Source organism: Schistocerca nitens, chromosome 4 (genome assembly GCF_023898315.1).
Source record: "Schistocerca nitens isolate TAMUIC-IGC-003100 chromosome 4, iqSchNite1.1, whole genome shotgun sequence".
Classification (NCBI taxonomy): domain Eukaryota; kingdom Metazoa; phylum Arthropoda; class Insecta; order Orthoptera; family Acrididae; genus Schistocerca; species Schistocerca nitens.
Genome location: NC_064617.1, coordinates 968,603,371 through 968,623,753, shown reverse-complemented (window position 1 = coordinate 968,623,753; position 20,383 = coordinate 968,603,371). Strand labels below are relative to the sequence as shown.

General features: G+C 38.7%; 1 protein-coding gene across 5 annotated transcripts in view; it reads right to left on the bottom strand.

The window, feature by feature from the left end:
* Nucleotides 1–4,026: 4,026 nt before the first annotated feature.
* Nucleotides 4,027–20,383, bottom strand: part of LOC126253651 (transmembrane protein 47) — a 387,066-nt gene continuing 370,709 nt past the window's right edge. For all 5 annotated transcript variants that reach the window (XM_049955159.1, XM_049955162.1, XM_049955161.1 and 2 more), the window contains 3 exons: nt 11,361–11,510; nt 11,114–11,176; nt 4,027–8,054 (listed from right to left, as the gene is read on the bottom strand). In XM_049955159.1, the coding sequence (XP_049811116.1) occupies nt 7,894–8,054; nt 11,114–11,176; nt 11,361–11,510 (374 nt within the window). In that variant the 3' untranslated portion in view covers nt 4,027–7,893. The remainder of the gene's footprint in view (nt 8,055–11,113; nt 11,177–11,360; nt 11,511–20,383) is intronic.

Genomic DNA, 20,383 nt, shown 5'->3' with positions numbered 1-20,383 from the left:
CCATCTGGACACAAAGGAGCACTCCCCTTGTGACTCAGCACCACTCAGGACTGGAGCATCTGAATCACATTCACCAGGTTTCAACTACCTCTCATAGTGCCCTGAAATGAGGATCTCATAGTGCCCTGAAATGAGGAACAGACTATCCACTATCCTTCTCACCTCTCCACCACGCACTGAACATATGAGACACCCTTGGTCATCCCTAGTCCGCCCCTCCTCCCTCCCCTTGCTTCAATGCTCATGTCCCTGTAACAGACCTAGATGCAAGACCTGTCCTATACATTCTCCCACCACCACTTACTCCATTCTAACAACAGGCATCACCTATCCCATCAAAGGCAGGGCTACCTGTGAAAGCAGTCGTGTAACCTACAAACTAAGCTACAGTAACTGTGCTACTTTGTACACGGGCATGACAACTAACAAGCTGGCTGTCTGCACAAATGGCCACCAACGCACGGTGGCCGAGACAGGTGGACCACCCAGTTGCCGAACATGCCACACAATACATTGTGCTATGCTTCAATCTCTGCTTCACAGTGTGCACACCATCTGGATGCTTCCTGTAAACACCAGATTTTCTGAATTGCACAAGTGGGAACGCTTCCTGCAATATATCCTACATTCCCGAACCCCTGGCCTCAACCTTCACTAGTCACTGTCGTCCACCTACATATTTCCTCCCCTGCTCCCACTGTAGCACTATACAGCCTTCTGTTCTGCCAATGACCTCACTAGTCTTTCGCCTTTTCTACTTACCTCTCTCTCCGCTACACCCCCACCCAGCCCTTGCTCCAAACCTCCAGACTACACCTAGCATCCCTATCCTGTTCCCAACACGTCCCGCATTATCCTACAAGCAGCATTACACTTTCCCCCACCCCTACCCTGCTATCCCTCTCCCTCCCCAACCCGTGCCACCCCCTTATCTGCACCACTCATACCAGACTATTGGGGCAATATCAGGCACAGTTGCTGTCTGCAGTCCAGCCACAGACAGTGAGTCTTTTCTACATCTACATCTATACTCCGCGAGCCACCTTACGGTGTGTGGCGGAGGGTACTTATTGTATTTCACTGTACCTGTCTGAGACTCGACGTCTCCTCTGTATTGTGGTAGCCACTTTTGTTTTCAAAATATTATTGTTTTTCCACCCTGTTTGATATCTTGTTCCTTGCTGTATTTACTGTTAAACTGATTGGTCATTTTAAACTTAAGCTTCAAATTCTTTGTCCCCGTCTCCCGTACACTAAGCATACTGATGCTATGAATGTCCTGCACACCTGCATCAAATTCTCTCTATGGTCTTTAACAAGTATTATTTTAAATATTTTTATTGGCTCTATTTGAAGTTTAATCTTCTTAAAACAATTAGTGTCAAACCCAACCCTCTGTGTGAATTAAACATTTTCATACTCTATTTTCCCCAAATTACCCTCCCAGTCTTGTGCAGTAACATATCATCTGTGCCTTGTCTCTCAAGTCACCTACCACATACCCACCATCTGGACACACTGTTCCACCAGGAAACTGTAAATATCATTCTGCCCTGCATATGGCAATGCCTATATCATGGAAGGCACATGACAAAGTTTGAAAGATATCGTAGAAATCACACCATCATCTGCACAAAATGGCAAAAGATTCTCGTTAGAAGAAATGCCCTGGCACAATGAACTTAACATGCTGTTATCATTAGTGTGTGCCAGAGGAGTATAAACGGCGGTGGGAAGGCAAATTTTTGGCAATATAGAAACTTGTCATTCTGTGAAGTATAAAATAGCATTGGAATATCTTGAGTGTTGCGACTCGTGGACACACTTCCCAACACTGGAAAGGAATGAAGATTATTGCTTACACTCTGTTGTTGACAACGTATTTAGAGACTGAGTACAATCTTAGAAGTGACAAGCATGAAGCAAGAAATTTTTCCGAGTCTTTTTTGAAGGAACCAGCCTGGCAGTAACCTTAAGGGGTTTCAGAAAATTATGGAAAATCTAAAAGTGCACAGTTGGGCAGGGGATTCAACCCCATTCCTCCTGAATATGAAACTGTTGTCTAAACCACTGCACTGCCTCATTCAGTCTCAGATAATGGAAGGTAGAAAAGGAATAGCTGGGTGAGGTTGACCAGCATTTCTTGACAAGCAGCACACTGCAGCAGCCCATGCAGACAGTGACAGGTTACACCCATCAGTGAAGGAGTTTTGTGTTTAGTATGTCATCCAAGATGGCCCTTTCTCCCTTTCCCTCTTCAACTGAACTTGGGTTCAAACCCTAATTACCTCCTTTCTCTAATTCCTTTGTCATTGGCAAAATTTAAAAAGTAATCATTTGGCTTTCAGTAGATGTATGAACTTTCTGTTATTTACAAATACTTCTTTAATAAAATGAAGGTATAGTGATAAGATTCTGTCACTTTTTGTTCTGCTGTAGAATGGCACTAGTGAAGATTCTTTCCTTTTAATGAGCAACAATGGTCTTCCTCACAGATGTCAGTTGAAGAAAAAGATAGTTTCATTGAATGATATAAGTTAAATGGTATAACCACTGTGCTCCCTAGGCTCGAGTCTGCGGAAATGTTGGAAATTCATTCGGAAGATATAGTGTGGCTCAATCAAAATCTTGCCTATTAGTTCCAGAGCTATACATTGCTCTTCTTGACAAAGTGTGAAATGTCACTCAGAGTTTCATCAGTAATCTCCATAAATTAATGACACACATGCCAAGCAGTCATGATCATTTACAGTGATCACACACTCTATTAAAGGATAGTATTTACGGGGTTACTTTGCCAGTTTGTGAACTGTTCCACTGGCACAAAAATTGTTCTCTATTGCACTTAAGTGACTGATAAAAATTACTAAGTACTTCACCAATATTTCCCTATCAGTATCTGAAGGTACAGCCTCCTGTGTATATCACAGTTATTTTAATTTTTTCTTATCTATTAACTGTTTGGTTCAGTCATTGTTACTTGTGATTTTTTTGTGTGTAATTAATAGTTCAAGTAGTTCACAGTTGAAACCAAGATAACAATGGCATAGCTTGTTCTTTCTGGGAATCATTAGACTTGAGCCTTTAAGGAAGGAAATGATAGTGTCCAAGAGTATTGTCAAACAAAAGTGCCAGTCAGTGTTTAATTTTTGTGCTATGCAAGGCACTGGCGTATAGATATGACAAGAGTCAGTGCGCATAATATGGCACTCAGACAGCTGTATGTGAAATTAGCAAATATTAATGACTTGATTTTGCAATATGGTAGAGCTGAAATTTGGTGGAGGTTGCGACGGCACCTACCTGCATTGCCCGTTAAGCACTCTGAGTCCAAACAATGTCTTTTAGAATAGCTGTAAATTGGTTTACAATAAAAACTATGATGACCAAATTTGGTTTCACATACAGTGTTTTTTTTATGCAAGTAGATACACGCACTCTCCTACGACACAGTATCACAGTGCACTTTTTTTAATACAGAAGGTAGTGAATGGAAAATGAAAAAGGGGAACGATTTTGGACTTAACTTAGTCAATTCTCTAGAGAAAATTTCAAGTAACTATTGATATTTTTTATTGTAGGGACTTATTTTCTGGTATCCTCTTTATCACTGTTGTCCATAATTTTAGTGATGATGATGTTTGATTAAAATGTATAAAGAACGAAAAATGCTCAAATGTGCACTGACGATGCAGGAGCCACTTAAAAACAAGTAGTGACAGTTATCCCTGTACTGATTTTTAAAGTTAATAGAAGTAACTTATTTTCAACCCTCAGGTGATGTACCACTTGTCTTACTGATAAGTGCAGTTACTATACCACAAAATAACTTTTAAGGAAAGATTTTACTTTTGTTTTTCAGTTATGTTCCAATATTTCTACAAGCATAGAAAATTTTGATCATTTATATATTATATGGACTTAACATAAATCTTTATTTAAACAATACTAATAAATATTTTATTAAATCAATAAATATTACTGAATATTCAATTTTCTTACTGTACAAGTCATGACAAATATTGCTTATGTATTCTCATAACTTTTATTTCAAAACTATGTACACTGACAGTTTCTCTAGCCCGTATATTGCCCAAGTACTGAAACAGCACTGACTGGAAGAAAATACTTTTAGTTTAACAATCCTGATCCATATATCTACTTTAACAACCAATCACTGAAGTCACACACACATGGGAAAAAGCCAACTTTAAAATCAACAACAAAATAATGCATTTCAATGAATACAAGAAGTTTGAAGGCAGTAGTCTCTTCAGTATTAAACTGCATATCATTTTTAAAATTTAAGTTTCACAGTTTATACACACACTCTTTCTAGACACACACATTTGGGACAGTTGTGACTGGTACACATAGTTTATTGGCTTGTGTTTCCTCAGTACACATTTCCCTGGAGTAATTACCTGGAGTTACCATGTCTGCAAAACTGTTCTGCACTGAATTCCAGTGTCTATATATGTATTTTATATATACACACAAACACACAAACACACAAGATGTTTCTGTACAACAGTCAAGTTAACGGTTAGTGTGATGTTTAACTACATTTACTTATGCTTACCAACAAAACCTGTTGCAAACATCAGCAGGTTTGAATTATGCAGTCTTGACACAATTAGTAACTGCCATTAAATGACAATGAGGACAATTCTGATTTCATATGTGATGTAATATTGTTACCCATGCACACTAAAGCCTCACAGAAAAATGTATTCTTTGAGTTATCTTACAATTTTATCAATCTGAAACTGACTAAAAAAGGGGGAACAATAAAGTTAAAAAGAGGAACAATAAAGTTTAAACAAATTTCTCTGTGAAGATGATTCAATATTCTTTCAACAGGCCAGTTGATATATACTTGTTTTTTAATAAATTATCACTACAAAAGGCTGACTAGAGGGAGCTGCCAACTACGGAAATCTATAATTAAAATGAACTATGTTAACATAAAAATTAAATAACTTTTAAGTGTAGTGTTCATGACGAATAGTGCATGAAATGGCATTCAGTGATTTCATTAAGTTCAAGATAATTCTGTAAAGTGAAAAGTTATTATAATGTAATACAAAAACATACATTCTGTATGCATACCTCCTGACATATACCTGATTCTCAGGAATTTTTCACATAACAATCTGTTCAAGAATTCTGTCAATAATTGATTGTTCTCATTGTTATATATATGTACAGAGAGATAGAGAGAGATAAATAAGAAATGATGGAACATAAGGAATTTGTTGCTCCTGGCTGCCTTATCAGCTCTATATGTTAATTAGTGTCATAGAACGTACATGAATTTCAATTCAATGAACTTATAATAGAAAATCTCACTGATGGTAACATGCATGCAGGGTGAATCCTGTTACCTGCTCTCATTCCAAACCTAGCAGTGATCCTCATCTATAGCGATCCCTACATTAGTTCAGCTATTACTGCATTAATTCTAAAACTCAAAATTAATTAAATGAAGTGAGTCAATATTTGACATTTACAAGCATCTGAAATAGGTAACTGTTTGTGTCTTTTTAAATTAGGAAGAAAATATATGCGTGAAGCACTAATTATTTGTTTTTATCTGGTAAATAATACCATACCATCTTCAAGTTACATATATAGAATATCATATACATTTACACATTTCTTAAATTAAATCCACAATTCATAAATTTCTATGTTTACTATACAACACACATATTTACAAAATTTATCAACCATATTATAGATACAGGCAACATTCTGTTCAAAGATAAAAGTTCAGCAAATAAATTTAATATTTTATATACAAATCATTGAAGGAAAGTCCAGTGAGTGAATGGTTAACAAATGGTTAAAAATGAACTATCAAGAAGTTATAGACTTCTATTGTGACAGAATGAATGGAGTAATGCTATGAGAAACTTTCACAGGCTTTTTTCCTTGGCAATGCTGTTTCTGTGAGAAGTTACCTAAAAATAATTGTATGAATATATATTATCTAAAGGAAGTAGTGAACAAACAAATACCACAGAGATGATAAACTCTGTACTTGAACTTTAAAACGGAAATTTGCTATATGCCCAAATGTACATCAATACAGTAAAAATGTAATTACAAGCAAACCACTGTGTAAATTAAAATTATGTGATGTTAATGATCATTATTTATGATAGTATTCATTTACAAGATTTTACACTATGTACAAAAAAAAGAAAGACAGTCTCAATACAGACTTATATTCTGACATAATTTCTTCCCAATGTGGCAGTTTCTTAAACTTGAGTATGTTATCCACTTTAAAATTAACAGTTCAGAAATCTTCATACTAAACAGGAACTGCGCAAAACAATTACAAGAAGATGAATACATCAATATAAAGAGTAAAGTTACCAACAAGTAGAAAACACACACACTCACTCCTTATCTGCACATGAATAGATGCTGCAGCTAAAACATTAATGTTAGTCATTGGTGTTAAGCGAGTTGTTCTGTTATAAAAATGTGTGTTCTTGTAAAACATTGTCCTGCTCTATAAAATCCATATTAAAAACCTTTGTCTTCCTAAAGAACTTCCAAGCATCTGATCCCACTCTGTGGCTGTAAAATGTGCATATGGTAGTCACATGAGAATTTTTCATTGTTTCTCTATGAAAATACATATAATCTATGTTCGTTGAATTCATGCATCACCAGTTTGTAAGTTCACTTCTGTTTAAGTGCACACCTTTCCTGCCCGAGCCGTAACTACCTCACACAAATACACACATACACATTTAGACGGACACACATTCTCTCTCTCTCTCTCTCTCTCTCTCTCTCTCTCTCTCTCTCTCTCTAGCACACCATTGTTCTACCATACTTGCCAGCAACAAAAAAGGGCAAAAAGCTGGAAAACAATGACTATTTCATTCAGTGAACTTTATGCAGGAGCCAAATCAATTTGGTCCACAGATCCACGGAGGAAAAAAGGAAAGCGGTATGCTAACATAAAAATTAAAAAAGGATAGCCAACACACTAGTACTAACAACATTGCCTGAAGTAATGAAGTGTAACTCTATATAATGGTTAGTAATGATGTTTAACTGTTTAAATTAGCTGTACTTTAAAACAACACAGTTATATGGCAGAAAATGATCAAAATTTCATAATATGAGAAACGTAAACTTTTAGAGCAAAAGAGGAACCAAATAATTACTGGACTTAAAATACAAAATTTTACAACCATTTTTGTATAATAAATGCTTTAGAGACTGATGTGGGAAGTATACATGCATGCATCACGTTTCACACAAATAGGGTTTTCTACATGAAACAGAAAGAAACCATTAGCACAGACATACAACTGGCAGCCTCACTCATCCACAACATCCATCCTGTTTTACTTTGAAACCAGAGACTGCAGTATTTGTCCAAAAAAGCCAACTACTGACTGTGATATCCACAGTGTCCCACATTGTGGAGGCCAGATCATAACTGCAGGATTCCTGATGCACAATATACCAACCAGGTTTAGAAAGGAAAGTGGAATTTTTAATTCCAAAATTAAATGTTAAAACTGGACATCCTACTGATGTACTGTATATTTTGTCATCATAGTAAAGGAACTGGTAAGATTTCTTTTTTCCTTAATTTGTGAAGAATATGTATTCAACCTTCCTAAATAACTGCAATGAAATTTATGTTGGTTATATGTATGAAGTATTAACAGATCTAACTGAAGGTGATAAATGTATCTATAAGAACAGACAAGTATCTCTCTCACAAACTTATTCACTTTTTTGGTTTTTAAACCAACCAGACAATTCCAGAATCCTGCAACTCTATGCTCTGACCATCCACGGCCTCTTCAGCAATTTTTACGTTCAAAGCACGACATCGGGCAGGGGTGGCGGACACTAGGCTCGCGAGTCGTTGTCGTGCACTATTTTTCGCTCCTTGTAGTATATCTCCTCTGACTCCTTGTCACAAAGCAGCAGAATAACACCCCCGAACAGGAAAATGGCTGCTCCCCAGCCAACACCATACGCCCATCCAAACTCCCACACAGTGCGATTACCTGTAAAATAACGGAATATCAAGAAAGTAGCAAAATGTATGCAATTACAACAGTAAATTTTTTATTCTGGATTAAGTCCAGCACGGGTTATCTCACTGTCAGATGACCAAGTGCTCTCTTTTTCAGAGACATAAAATTAATGCAACTAACACTCTTTTTGCTAGAGTAATAAACCCTTCTGCAACAAATTTTTCAAAAATAAACTGACCTAAGTATGTTCCCATGGATTCTGAACATGGTTCTGTTAACAACCGTCATTAAAACTTTTTCTATTGAATCAAAACATTTCATACCATAAATATACTTGGTGTAAACTGAAATGAAGCTTAAGAAGTTTGCCATACTTTATGATCAATATTAAGAAATCAACCAGTACCTTAACTCCAAAATAACTAAGAGTCTGCTATAATAGTCTCAATTTTATTTACGAATCATTAGCATATTTCTGTTTAAGAAATAGTGTTATGTTTAACCATCTTCATAACTACATACATATCACTTTTAGATTTTATTTATTTATTCCACATCTTCATATATAATGTTTGGGTGCATTCTCACACCTCTAATGTCAATTTATCCAAGCTATTTACTCAAGAGTTACTCATTCACAGCGTAGCTCGCTTATAAGTTTAATGGTGAATGTAGTACTGTAAGTGCTATTGTTCATTTCAGCTGATTTTGCTCTCCTCAGGAACCAATAAAATTCAATAACCATGTAAGTACTTAGCAAGCAATCCGTACTGTTCAGCAGATACCGCATTACCAATCACACACATATGCAATATTGTTAAGGTCAAGACCTTTTGGTGGCTTTTGGATCATACATCTCCAGTAAGGCTGTGTATAATCAGATCTGAGAGATTGCTTTATAAACTTGTCTATCTGCCATATGTATTCCTCTAGTAAAATGACTCTGCATATCTCCGTGAATGTTGTACGTCATCCACCTGAATCGACCCAGGAACAGTGGGATAGTGTGTATGTCCTATTCATGGATGTGACAATGTAGCCTGAAGAATGCATTTCACCATCTGCTCATTTGATGTGCTGTCCATAGTGCACATAACAATCCCCCCCAAAGGGATGAATATGTTCTCACCTGAGGTAGGATCGTGTAGATTACTGTATCTGTTTCATACTGGTGCCGTGACAACTAGGAATGTAACAATAACATCATGCCTTTTTCATGGTGCTTTCAGATGTGGGATCCATCTGATAGATGGTAATATCTGACCCCCAGAGAATGAATGACAGAACTGATTAGTCTTTAAGACAGATGAAAAGTAACTAAACATCAAAATCAACAGTCTCCATTTCCTTTAAGGGCTGAAAGTTTCTAGGAGAAGAAAAGAACACTGCCAATTTGCTCTTTCTGGCATCATCTGAGGTGCAGAATTAGGTAAAAGTGGAGGGAAGGAAACAAATATGTGAAACTATAAAGAATCCTGACTTCACAGACCAGACCTGTGTTGCATGTGCAATGTTGTAAGAACATTCTGTAGCAGACACTCCCCCCCCCCTCTCTCCCACCCCCCCTCCCCCGCCTCCTGTTAAGTCCCAAATTTCCTGGATCTCTAAAATCCCTAAACTGACACACACAATTGTTTATTAGAGACAGTGAAATTCTATGGCCATACTTAAAATAAACCTAAGCATTAAGAGGACTGCAAAATTTAACATTACCACTCTAAAGACCAATGACAAAGATGCAACACTAGTCCTATTAGAAAGATCTATTTCTTGAATAAAAGGGTGGTTAGAAAACAAACCACAACTACAAGTAACTGCTGACAATTAAAAACTACTGTGGAACTGATAGCAGTGGACACATGATTCTCCCCAACATTTTTAGTTACAGTCTATTAACTGGTTTTTTGCTTTAATGTGGTAGCTTTCTTCATTAGTTGAAAACTCCACAATTATGCCTCCTTGGGATTACTGCTCAGAAACAGTGCCACTGAGAAAGAATTTCTAAAGCTCAAAAGAAGTACCATAGATGCTCTGGGTGCAGAAATATCTGGATTTAAGATGATATAACTGCAGTCTATAGTTTTTGTCCTACCCACTTTACATATGATTTTGGGAAGCTGAACAGTTCCAGCAAATATAGTACACGATATTTTTGCTTACTCTACTCTCTCTTCCCAGACAAGCATCATAGAGCATAGGGAAAGGTCTAGACTTAAGCTTCTGTTCAAATTAGAAGAGCAACATTTCATCAGGAGTATTTACTGAATATAAATTTTCATCAATAATAATTGATCAGCTGACCGCAAGCCTTATACATGAAAACAACTGTGCGTGAAGGATGTCCTAGTACATTTTACAATTCTTCAGTAATTACTCAAATGTGAAATATGCTCTTCTATAAAAGCTGTTACTGAGTGCCTAGAAAGACAGACTGACTGATTGATTGATTCAATAAAGAACTTCTGTTGAAGACTAAACACCTTCAACAAGGAAGGAGACAGTTCCAAATCCCAAATGCAGGTGCCCAAGGCAGTGATTTATTCTAAATAAATTCTGAAATCCTAAAAATATAACAGCATAAACCACCACTGTTTCAAATCACTGACTGACAGTAAGTAAACAACATGTGAAACTGGTCATATTGTTAGCACCTGCAATAATATATTAAATCTGAAGTTTGGCACTTAAACAGAACCCAGTAATTCTTATAAATTTCACTTTGACATTTGTAAATTTCAGCTACTGCACTTTCTAATCACTCTGTCATCCAAGTACAAAATTTACTGCACATTGTACATGGTTTGAGAGACAATTTTCAACACTTTTTTAAAAATCTGGTTTCGATTACTCTGACATTCATCCATCAGCTGTATTTAGCACTTTCCTTTTTCTGATTTGATGGAAATATTTTCATTGCATTTCTGTAGCACTGTTACAAAATAGATAAGATCCACTGATCAGAGACAATAACTACTATATACATTGGTTACGCTAAATATTATGAAATATTTGTGTAACATTATTGTAAGTAGTTTACTGGAAATAAACACTAGTCAAACAATATATCACTGGGAAAGACGAAGATATACCTTCATTTAATTCAGCAGCAAAGAATACTGGGTAAACCACCAAGGCAATGAGAATGGATATTACTGCAACAAAAACAGTCGAGTAAGCATGAATAATCACAAGTATGTCTACAGGTAATTTAAAATATGAGTTTATTTTTTAATTATCTAAACTATTACTAATCACTCACAGAACAGTGTCAAAGTTGCTAACTAAACTGTGGAAATATTTTGTTTAAATATGAACATTATTGAGGTATATACTCACAAGAAAGCACCATCACATACACTGCAATCCTGTAATACTTGTACTTGGTGCGGTGGTCTTTACTCCGCAGACCAAGACCTGTCAGGAGTGTAGCTACAACGTCTGTCAGCAGTGTGATAACACAAAGAGCTGCAGATGCCTGGATGTACACTGCAACAATTTTAAATTCTTAAGCAAACTGCAATTTAGAATAATACTTTAAACTATCTATTATAAGCAGCAACAGCCCCCCCCCCACTCTCTCTCTCTCTCTCTCTCTCTCTCTCTCTCTCTCTCTCTCTCTCTCTCACACACACACACACACACACACACACACACACACACACACACACACACACACACACACAGAGATATATATATATATATATATATATATATATATATATATATATATATATCTCTTTGGATCTTTTTGTATGTGATAACTATGTGAAATTATAGTGCTTCCATAATTCACAAGATCAAAAAGGTTATGGAAAATGGCAGTCTGACAGATACTGTCTTGTTGTGATGTTTAAAGTTTTGGCCCATACATCAAACTTTTGGAGCTCGATTATCAATGAATCTGTGGAAATAAGATTGTCTGACAACGAGACTCTCATCAATCGAGACAGCGGTTATCAGCTGAACTCTGTTTGGAATCCTGTTGTAGAGAAACTTCGTAGTCGACGTAGTTATCTGCATAAAGATGGAAATTGACCCGACACCGATACGCCAGGCTTTCACAGTGGAGGGCGCGAGGCGCAGCGCACGGAGCCGTTATGAACGCGCACGCTGAGCAGCGCATGCGCAATGTCACCTCAGAAGGCTTTAAATAGCGGAGCTCAGGGCGTACTCGCCAGTACAACTACAGTGGCATTCACCTGAAGATGGCCAGAAAACTCTGCGCCGAAATATCGTGGCAGGAAGTTACTGTGGGTTTTTTTTTTTTTTTTGGGGGGGGGGGGCAGTGGTTGCTCTTTGTTCTCATTGAGTATATATGCAACAATGAAGAAACTCAACATTAATCTCACTTATGACCTATAAATTGTGTACCGTAGATGTCAAGAGTAAGAGAACGTTCTATGATGTGAAATAATCAATATATACATTAACAAAATACAAACAAACCATAAAAATATTGTTAATACAACGTGGATCAGCAAGATACTGTTTAAAGCTATTTAGCTAAATGTAAACAAGTTGAATTGAATTGAATTTTATTTGATCTTGTAAGATTACATTGTGTACAGTAAATGTACGTGTAATATAGGACATGTCAAAGTATTAACATTCTTTATCACTTATTTTTCTTCACCTTTAGCTTACATTTTTACATCACTGATAATGAATAACAATATATACAAATTTAATGGCATAAGTATTCTGCCACACTGTAAAACTCTTTTTCAATGAGATAGTCTTTAAGTTTCTTTGGAAAGTCATTGTAAAGTACACTATCTTGCAGGTTTTTGGGCAGACTTCTTAGTAGTCTGATACCAGAGTACTGGGGTCCTTTTTTTAGCATTGCCAGTCGGTGGAGTATGCTCTGTACTCCATTCTTCCTTCTTGTATTGTGGGTGTGTACACTAGCATTTGTAATCCAGTCCTCACTACCTTTTGTGATGTACATTATTGTTTTGTATATATACAACGATGTTAAACATAAAGCTGCTAGTCACAGTTTTTGCAGAACAACACAATGAGACGCTTTTAAGGGCAAAGCACACTGAACCAAGCTGCTTGGTTATTTTATGTGTGTATTGACTCCATTGTAACTAGTTATTCAACTGAGCCCCAAGGAATTTTACATGGCATGCTTCATTTAGTGTATGACCATTAATGTCTACTTCTGGTGCCAAAAGGTCATCATCATTGCTGAGTGTTTGAAATCACGTAATACGAATCTTTGTAAGATTAAGGCTTTAACTGTTAGCTGTTAACCACATGTTCATCTATCATCTGAGCTATTGTTCTTATGTACGTTGGCAACAATTTGTTTCCTTTGTTGATTTAGTCGGGTGTGTCACTGATATTTCTTGCTCCTTTTCTAGACTGCTCTAATTGTCTGGTTCACGTAAGACATGCCTTATTCACACTGAATATAGTACACATCAGGCTTTTGGAGACCTAGATCATCATTAAAATTACAAATAATTATTTCATCTTTGTTGAAAGGAGCATAATACACAGGATGCCTTGCTTCCATAAAAGAGTATGGATCTTCCCAAAGATTGGGACAGATTAAGTTTCTCTCTCTGTTTCAATTTCTTCCCCAGGAACTGTTTACTGGCACTGCAGTGGCTGCTAAATTTGTCAATATGAGTACACACACCTCCACAACAGTATTCATAGGTGTTGCAATTCTTCAACAAGGCTTTCTTGTGTGTGAACATTCAAGCTCTTTAGACCTTTGCAACAGATGGTGATGGCACATGGCAAGGAGAAAGAGTTCACTGTGGGTGGGTTTTCTCTATACAGCGTGACCCAGGGAACTGTCCATTCTTCTCTTAAGTAACAGATCAAGCCAAGGTAGCTGACCATTTTACTCAGATTCACCATGAATTTTATATACTTATAGAGTTTAAATATCCCAGGAATGCTTGAAGTTTTCTATTCCGTGTGGACAAACCACAAACTTGTTGCCTATGTATTGATAGGCATATGTTATTCTGAACTTTGGGGATTCTAGTGCATTTGCTTCTAAGCAGTCTATGTATAAGTACACTGCACTACTTCAAATATGATGACGAAACGAAATACAATGAAACTCATATCATGAAGCAAATGTCAAATTCATGAGAGCAATTAAGGAGTCTTATCACATTACAAATTTTGGAAAACCTAATAAACTATGACAGAGTTTCAACTTAAGCAAGGCTCTTGGCCCAGCACTCAATTAATTAAGATCTCACCAGCCATCTCCTCCACCACACATAATGTGTGTTATATGAAACAATAGAGTGGGTTCTGAAAAGCAAATGAACAGTAAAGTGTGTAGTGGGTGCCAGTACTATAAATAGTCGTGCGACATCACGAATATTACACAGCCTTGTTAGAGTGCAGGCAGGAAGTATTACAACACAGCTCACAGAACATGAATTAGGCACCTGGGATGATAGTTGAAATAATGTGCATAAATAAACAACTTAAATGTCCTCCCAAAAACACATCATTAATAACCATGCCAAGAAAACCAGAGAGTGTAATTGTGGTGTTTAAGCATTAATAAGCATAATTAAATGCTGTAATTTGAATTTGATAATCACCACGTCAATTCGGAGACTCCACGGTTCAAGAACTTAAGAAAGCATTATACTATGCTGTGCCATGTGTAAGGGTAGTATCAATATCAGTGATAATTTCATCAGTAATTAATTGTTTGTAATTCATTAAAAATCTATTAATACAGCAGAATGCCACGAGGTATCAGTGGACACAAGACAGGAATATGCACAAATTGATACCACTGGTTTGAATCTAATATTAATGGTATAAATTTCATCACCATCATCATCATTGTGACAAATTTATTACACTTATATTACACGGAGGGTGCCCGATGCCATACCACGATGTAAGAGTGCAGGCACCATCTTACTCCACTTATACCATCTGCACAGAAATATGGGGGCATACTGCAGACTGAAAGCTAATACTGTGGCATCGTCTCCTATCTTGGAAGAGTTGTCTTATTTGTCAAACATCCAATTTTCACACCCCCATACACTCCAAAAAGATCTTTCCAAAACATCAGGCACTGACAAGATACATCCCCACCACAGATCTCTGTTAGCAGAACCATCCAACCAAGCTTTCATTCAGGGAATGCCAGTCCAGTTTTACAAGAAATTGGAAACTTCACCCCATGACCTAATCAAAAATTTAGGCTATCAACACCCTGTGCTTCTTTTAGAAGATTAAAATTGACCCTAACATGACACTTCAGAGTCTACCAAACACATACAACTGCCGAAAGCAGTTACAGGACACTTATTTATCTATATTCTACCTTCTTGACTGTTGTTGTTGTTGTTGTCTTCAAACCTGAGACTGGTTTGATGACGCTCTCCATGCTACTCTATCCTGTGCAAGCTTCTTCATCTCCCAGTACCTACTGCAACCTACATCCTTCTGCATCTGCTTAGTGTATTCATCTCTTGGTCTCCCTCTACAATTTTTACCCTCCGCACTGCCCTCCAATACTAAATTGGTGATCCCTTGATGCCTCAAAACATGTCCTACCAACCGATCCCTTCTTCTAGTCAAGTTGTGCCACAAACTTCTCTTCTCCCCAATCCTACTCAATACTTCCTCATTAGTCTGTCTCTGCCAGAATTACAGTGGAATGGACACAAACAGGAGTGGAGCAACAGTCATCAGGGGCCACCTGAGATGACAACAAGTCTGTTTGCCAAAATATCATAGAGTAATTGTGACATGACCCAGCAGGTCACCTGGGAATTTTACGAAATTCAACACGCTTTCTTCCCTAATGACCAAACGCACTGATTGCGGCCTGCCCTCACTAGCCTGCCACTTCTTTATGACCCATACTTGCACAAATTTTGAAGCAGACATGCAAACAAACTGTAATGCATTCTCGATAATTGTACCGTGTGGCTCGTCCATCGCACTCGGCCTTCCACACATTAAAGGCACATCTGTAAGCTCGCTGTTCCATTCTCCTATTATACTGTCTAGTGCTCAAATGAAGGAATCCTCGAGTTCCCCTCCAGTACTCTCAAGTACAGCACCGCCTAGCAGCATATGGCAATGTTTTCGGGGATAAGTTGTTACACCATTCTTAATCCTCATGTTGTATGCTGAAAGAAAACAAATTCCCATAAAAAGTTCTCTACATATTGACAGATTCCATATATTGAACAATATAATTCCGTCAGCTAAGTAGCCAGCATAAAAACTTGCATGTTTACTGCATGTCAACAGGTTACTGTCAGTCAACAGATACAGTATGCAGTTGCACCACGGTTTATCTCCTACTATTTAACACAATGTGTAGTTCATATGGAGCTTACTTTTTCTATTGTTAGAATGTGTCTGTGTGTAAATTTCGTCATGCTATTGTTACCATGTTGTGTAGACTGTTACAAGTTATGAATAAATGAATAATTTGTTACTTTTTTGGCACTGTTTCTTACTTTGTGCTGGTCTAGACAGTTAGTGTTACCCAACTGGCAAGACTTTTTGTTGCTTATTTTTGATTTTTCTTATTAGTGTGCAACAGTCCCACAGGCCTCATAAAATACTAAGGAATCAAAGTGCAGGTAGTAAATTGTGTTCAGGATGTATAGCTGAAAGCTAAGAATCCAATTGCACCCATAAATGTTAATCATTCTCGGTAAGTAATATTGATCGACAGAACTCGGGTCTTCCATTGTTTGGAGTCAACATACACCAATGATGCTGTAGTGGGCATATAGTCAGAAGGTACAAGATGCTTAAGTAATAAGACAGTCTCTGTCAGTAATACATTAGAAAGGAAAGGTAACCCACTGTTTTCCAGTGTTGTTATCCATAATATATAGGGAGCCTACCAACAAATAGTGAAGCACAGAGAGAAGTAAAAAAAGAGATTGCCAGTGGAGGCTTATGTCAGCGACTGATGTGTTTCACACTAAAGTCCTGATGTGATCCTTTTTCTGTGTTGGCAAGTAACTGAAGAAGCCAAGGCATCAGTGGCGTGGTGGTGGTGGTGGTGTCAACTAGCCTGTTCAATCTCCTTTTGTTTCTCTGATATTTATGGTCATCTCTTTTTGGTATATTAGTGCCAGCCAATATTTCACAGGAAACGTCCTTCACACGTATGTTAATTGGTCATTCCAGTACTTTCTATACTAGAGTTCTTTATGGAATGCACTCTTTGTTGTAATGGACTGCACCATTGAAGTTTGTATTTTCCTGGCACTACTAAGGTTTTATTTCTTGCAGGATACTGGAGATGGGCATTGTACACTCCTGGAAATTGAAATAAGAACACCGTGAATTCATTGTCCCAGGAAGGGGAAACTTTATTGACACATTCCTGGGGTCAGATACATCACATGATCACACTGACAGAACCACAGGCACATAGACACAGGCAACAGAGCATGCACAATGTCGGCACTAGTACAGTGTATATCCACCTTTCGCAGCAATGCAGGCTGCTATTCTCCCATGGAGACGATCGTAGAGATGCTGGATGTAGTCCTGTGGAACAGCTTGCCATGCCATTTCCACCTGGCGCCTCAGTTGGACCAGCGTTCGTGCTGGACGTGCAGACCGCGTGAGACGACGCTTCATCCAGTCCCAAACATGCTCAATGGGGGACAGATCCGGAGATCTTGCTGGCCAGGGTAGTTGACTTACACCTTCTAGAGCACGTTGGGTGGCACGGGATACATGCGGACGTGCATTGTCCCGTTGGAACAGCAAGTTCCCTTGCCGGTCTAGGAATGGTAGAACGATGGGTTCGATGACGGTATGGATGTACCGTGCACTATTCAGTGTCCCCTCGACGATCACCAGTGGTGTACGGCCAGTGTAGGAGATCGCTCCCCACACCATGATGCCGGGTGTTGGCCCTGTGTGCCTCGGTCGTATGCAGTCCTGATTGTGGCGCTCACCTGCACGGCGCCAAACACGCATACGACCATCATTGGCACCAAGGCAGAAGCGACTCTCATCGCTGAAGACGACACGTCTCCATTCGTCCCTCCATTCACGCCTGTCGCGACACCACTGGAGGCGGGCTGCACGATGTTGGGGCGTGAGCGGAAGACGGCCTAACGGTGTGCGGGACCGTAGCCCAGCTTTATGGAGACGGTTGCGAATGGTCCTCGCTGATACCCCAGGAGCAACAGTGTCCCTAATTTGCTGGGAAGTGGCGGTGCGGTCCCCTACGGCACTGCGTAGGATCCTACGGTCTTGGCGTGCATCCGTGCGTCGCTGCGGTCCGGTCCCAGGTCGACGGGCACGTGCACCTTCCGCCGACCACTGGCGACAACATCGATGTACTGTGGAGACCTCACGCCCCACGTGTTGAGCAATTCGGCGGTACGTCCACCCGGCCTCCCGCATGCCCACTATACGCCCTCGCTCAAAGTCCGTCAACTGCACATACGGTTCACATCCACACTGTCGCGGCATGCTACCAGTGTTAAAGACTGCGATGGAGCTCCGTATGCCACGGCAAACTGGCTGACACTGACGGCGGCGGTGCACAAATGCTGCGCAGCTAGCGCCATTCGACGGCCAATACCGCGGGTCCTGGTGTGTCCGCTGTGCCGTGCGTGTGATCATTGCTTGTACAGCCCTCTCGCAGTGTCCGGAGCAAGTATGGTAGGTCTGACACACCGGTGTCAATGTGTTCTTTTTTCCATTTCCAGGAGTGTATTTGGAAACTGTATCTTTCTTGCCTTCCCTTATTCATTGGTTATTTTTATATTGATCCACATATCCGAATGAAGTAATTGATTTTCTAATGAACCTCTAATGGCAATGATGACAATGGACATTGGCCACAAAATTTTATGTCTGTGCAAGCAAAATTTGATGGAGAAATTCAGTCACAAAGCCTAGACAACACTGCTGATTTGACACCCAAACTAATCCAAATTTTACCTTAGAAGATGATTACTAATCAGCTCACCACTGCTCACTCAATATATTCTGCAATTTTAAAGTACCGTTGGGCTTGCCTGCTCGACTTGAAATTACACTGGGTAGTCAAGAGGCTTATCTCACTAGGGGTAAGATAAATACTGAATACAGGAAAATTAAAGAGACCTTTGGAGAAAACAGAACAACTAGTATGAATATCAAGAGCTCAGTTGGAAACCCAGTTCTAAGCAAAGAAGGGAAAGCGGAAAGGTGGAAGGAGTATATAGACGGTGTATGCAAGGGCGATGTTCTTGAGGACAATGTTATCGAAATGGAAGAGAATGTAGATAAAGATGAAATGGGAGATACAATGCTGCGTGAAGAATTTGACAGAGCACTGAAAGACGTGAGTCGAAACAAGGCCCCCGGAGTAGACAACATTCCATTGGAACTACTGACAGCCTTGGGAGAGCCAGTCCTGACAAAACTCTACCATCTGGTGAGCAAAATGTATGACACACGCACAATATTCTCAGACTTCAAGAAGAATATAATAATCCCAATCCCAAATAAAGCAAGTGTTGACAGATGTGAAAATTACCGAACTGTCAGTTTAGTAAGTCACAGCCGCAAAATACTAATGCGAATTCTTCACAGACGAATGGAAAAACTGATAGAAGCCGACCTCGGGGAAGATCAGTTTGGATTCCGTAGAAATATGGGAATACGTGAGCAATACTGACCCTACGACTTATCTTAGAAGCTAGATTAAGAAAAGGCAAACCTACGTTTCTAGCATTTGTAGACTTGGAGAAAGCTTTTGACAATGTTGACTGGAATACTTTCTTTCAAATTCTGAAGGTGGCAGGGGTAAAATACACGGAGCGAAAGGCTATTTACAATTTGTACAGAAAGCAGATGGCAGATATAAGAGTCGAGGGGTATGAAAGGGAAGCAGTGGTTGGGAAGGGAGTGAGACAGGGTTGTAGCCTCTCCCCGATGCTATTCAACCTGTATATTGAGCAAGCAGTAAAGGAAACAAAAGAAAAATTCGGAGTAGGTATCAAAATCAATGGTGAAGAAATAAAAACTTTGAGGTTCGCTGATGACATTGTAATTCTGTCAGAGAGACAGCAAAGGACTTTGAAGAGCAGTTGAACGGAATGGATCGTGTCTTGAAAGGCGGATACAAGATGAACATCAACAAAAGCAAAATGAGGATAAAGGAATTTAGTCGAATTAAGTCGGGTGATGCTGAGGGAATTGGATTAGGAAATGAGACACTTAAAGTAGTAAATAAGTTTTGCTAATTGGGGAGCAAAATAGCTAATGATGGTCGAAGTAGAGAAGATATAAAATGTAGACTGGCAATGGCAAGGAAAGCATTTCTGAAGAAGAGAAATTTGTTAACATCGAATATAGATTTAAGTGTCAGGAAG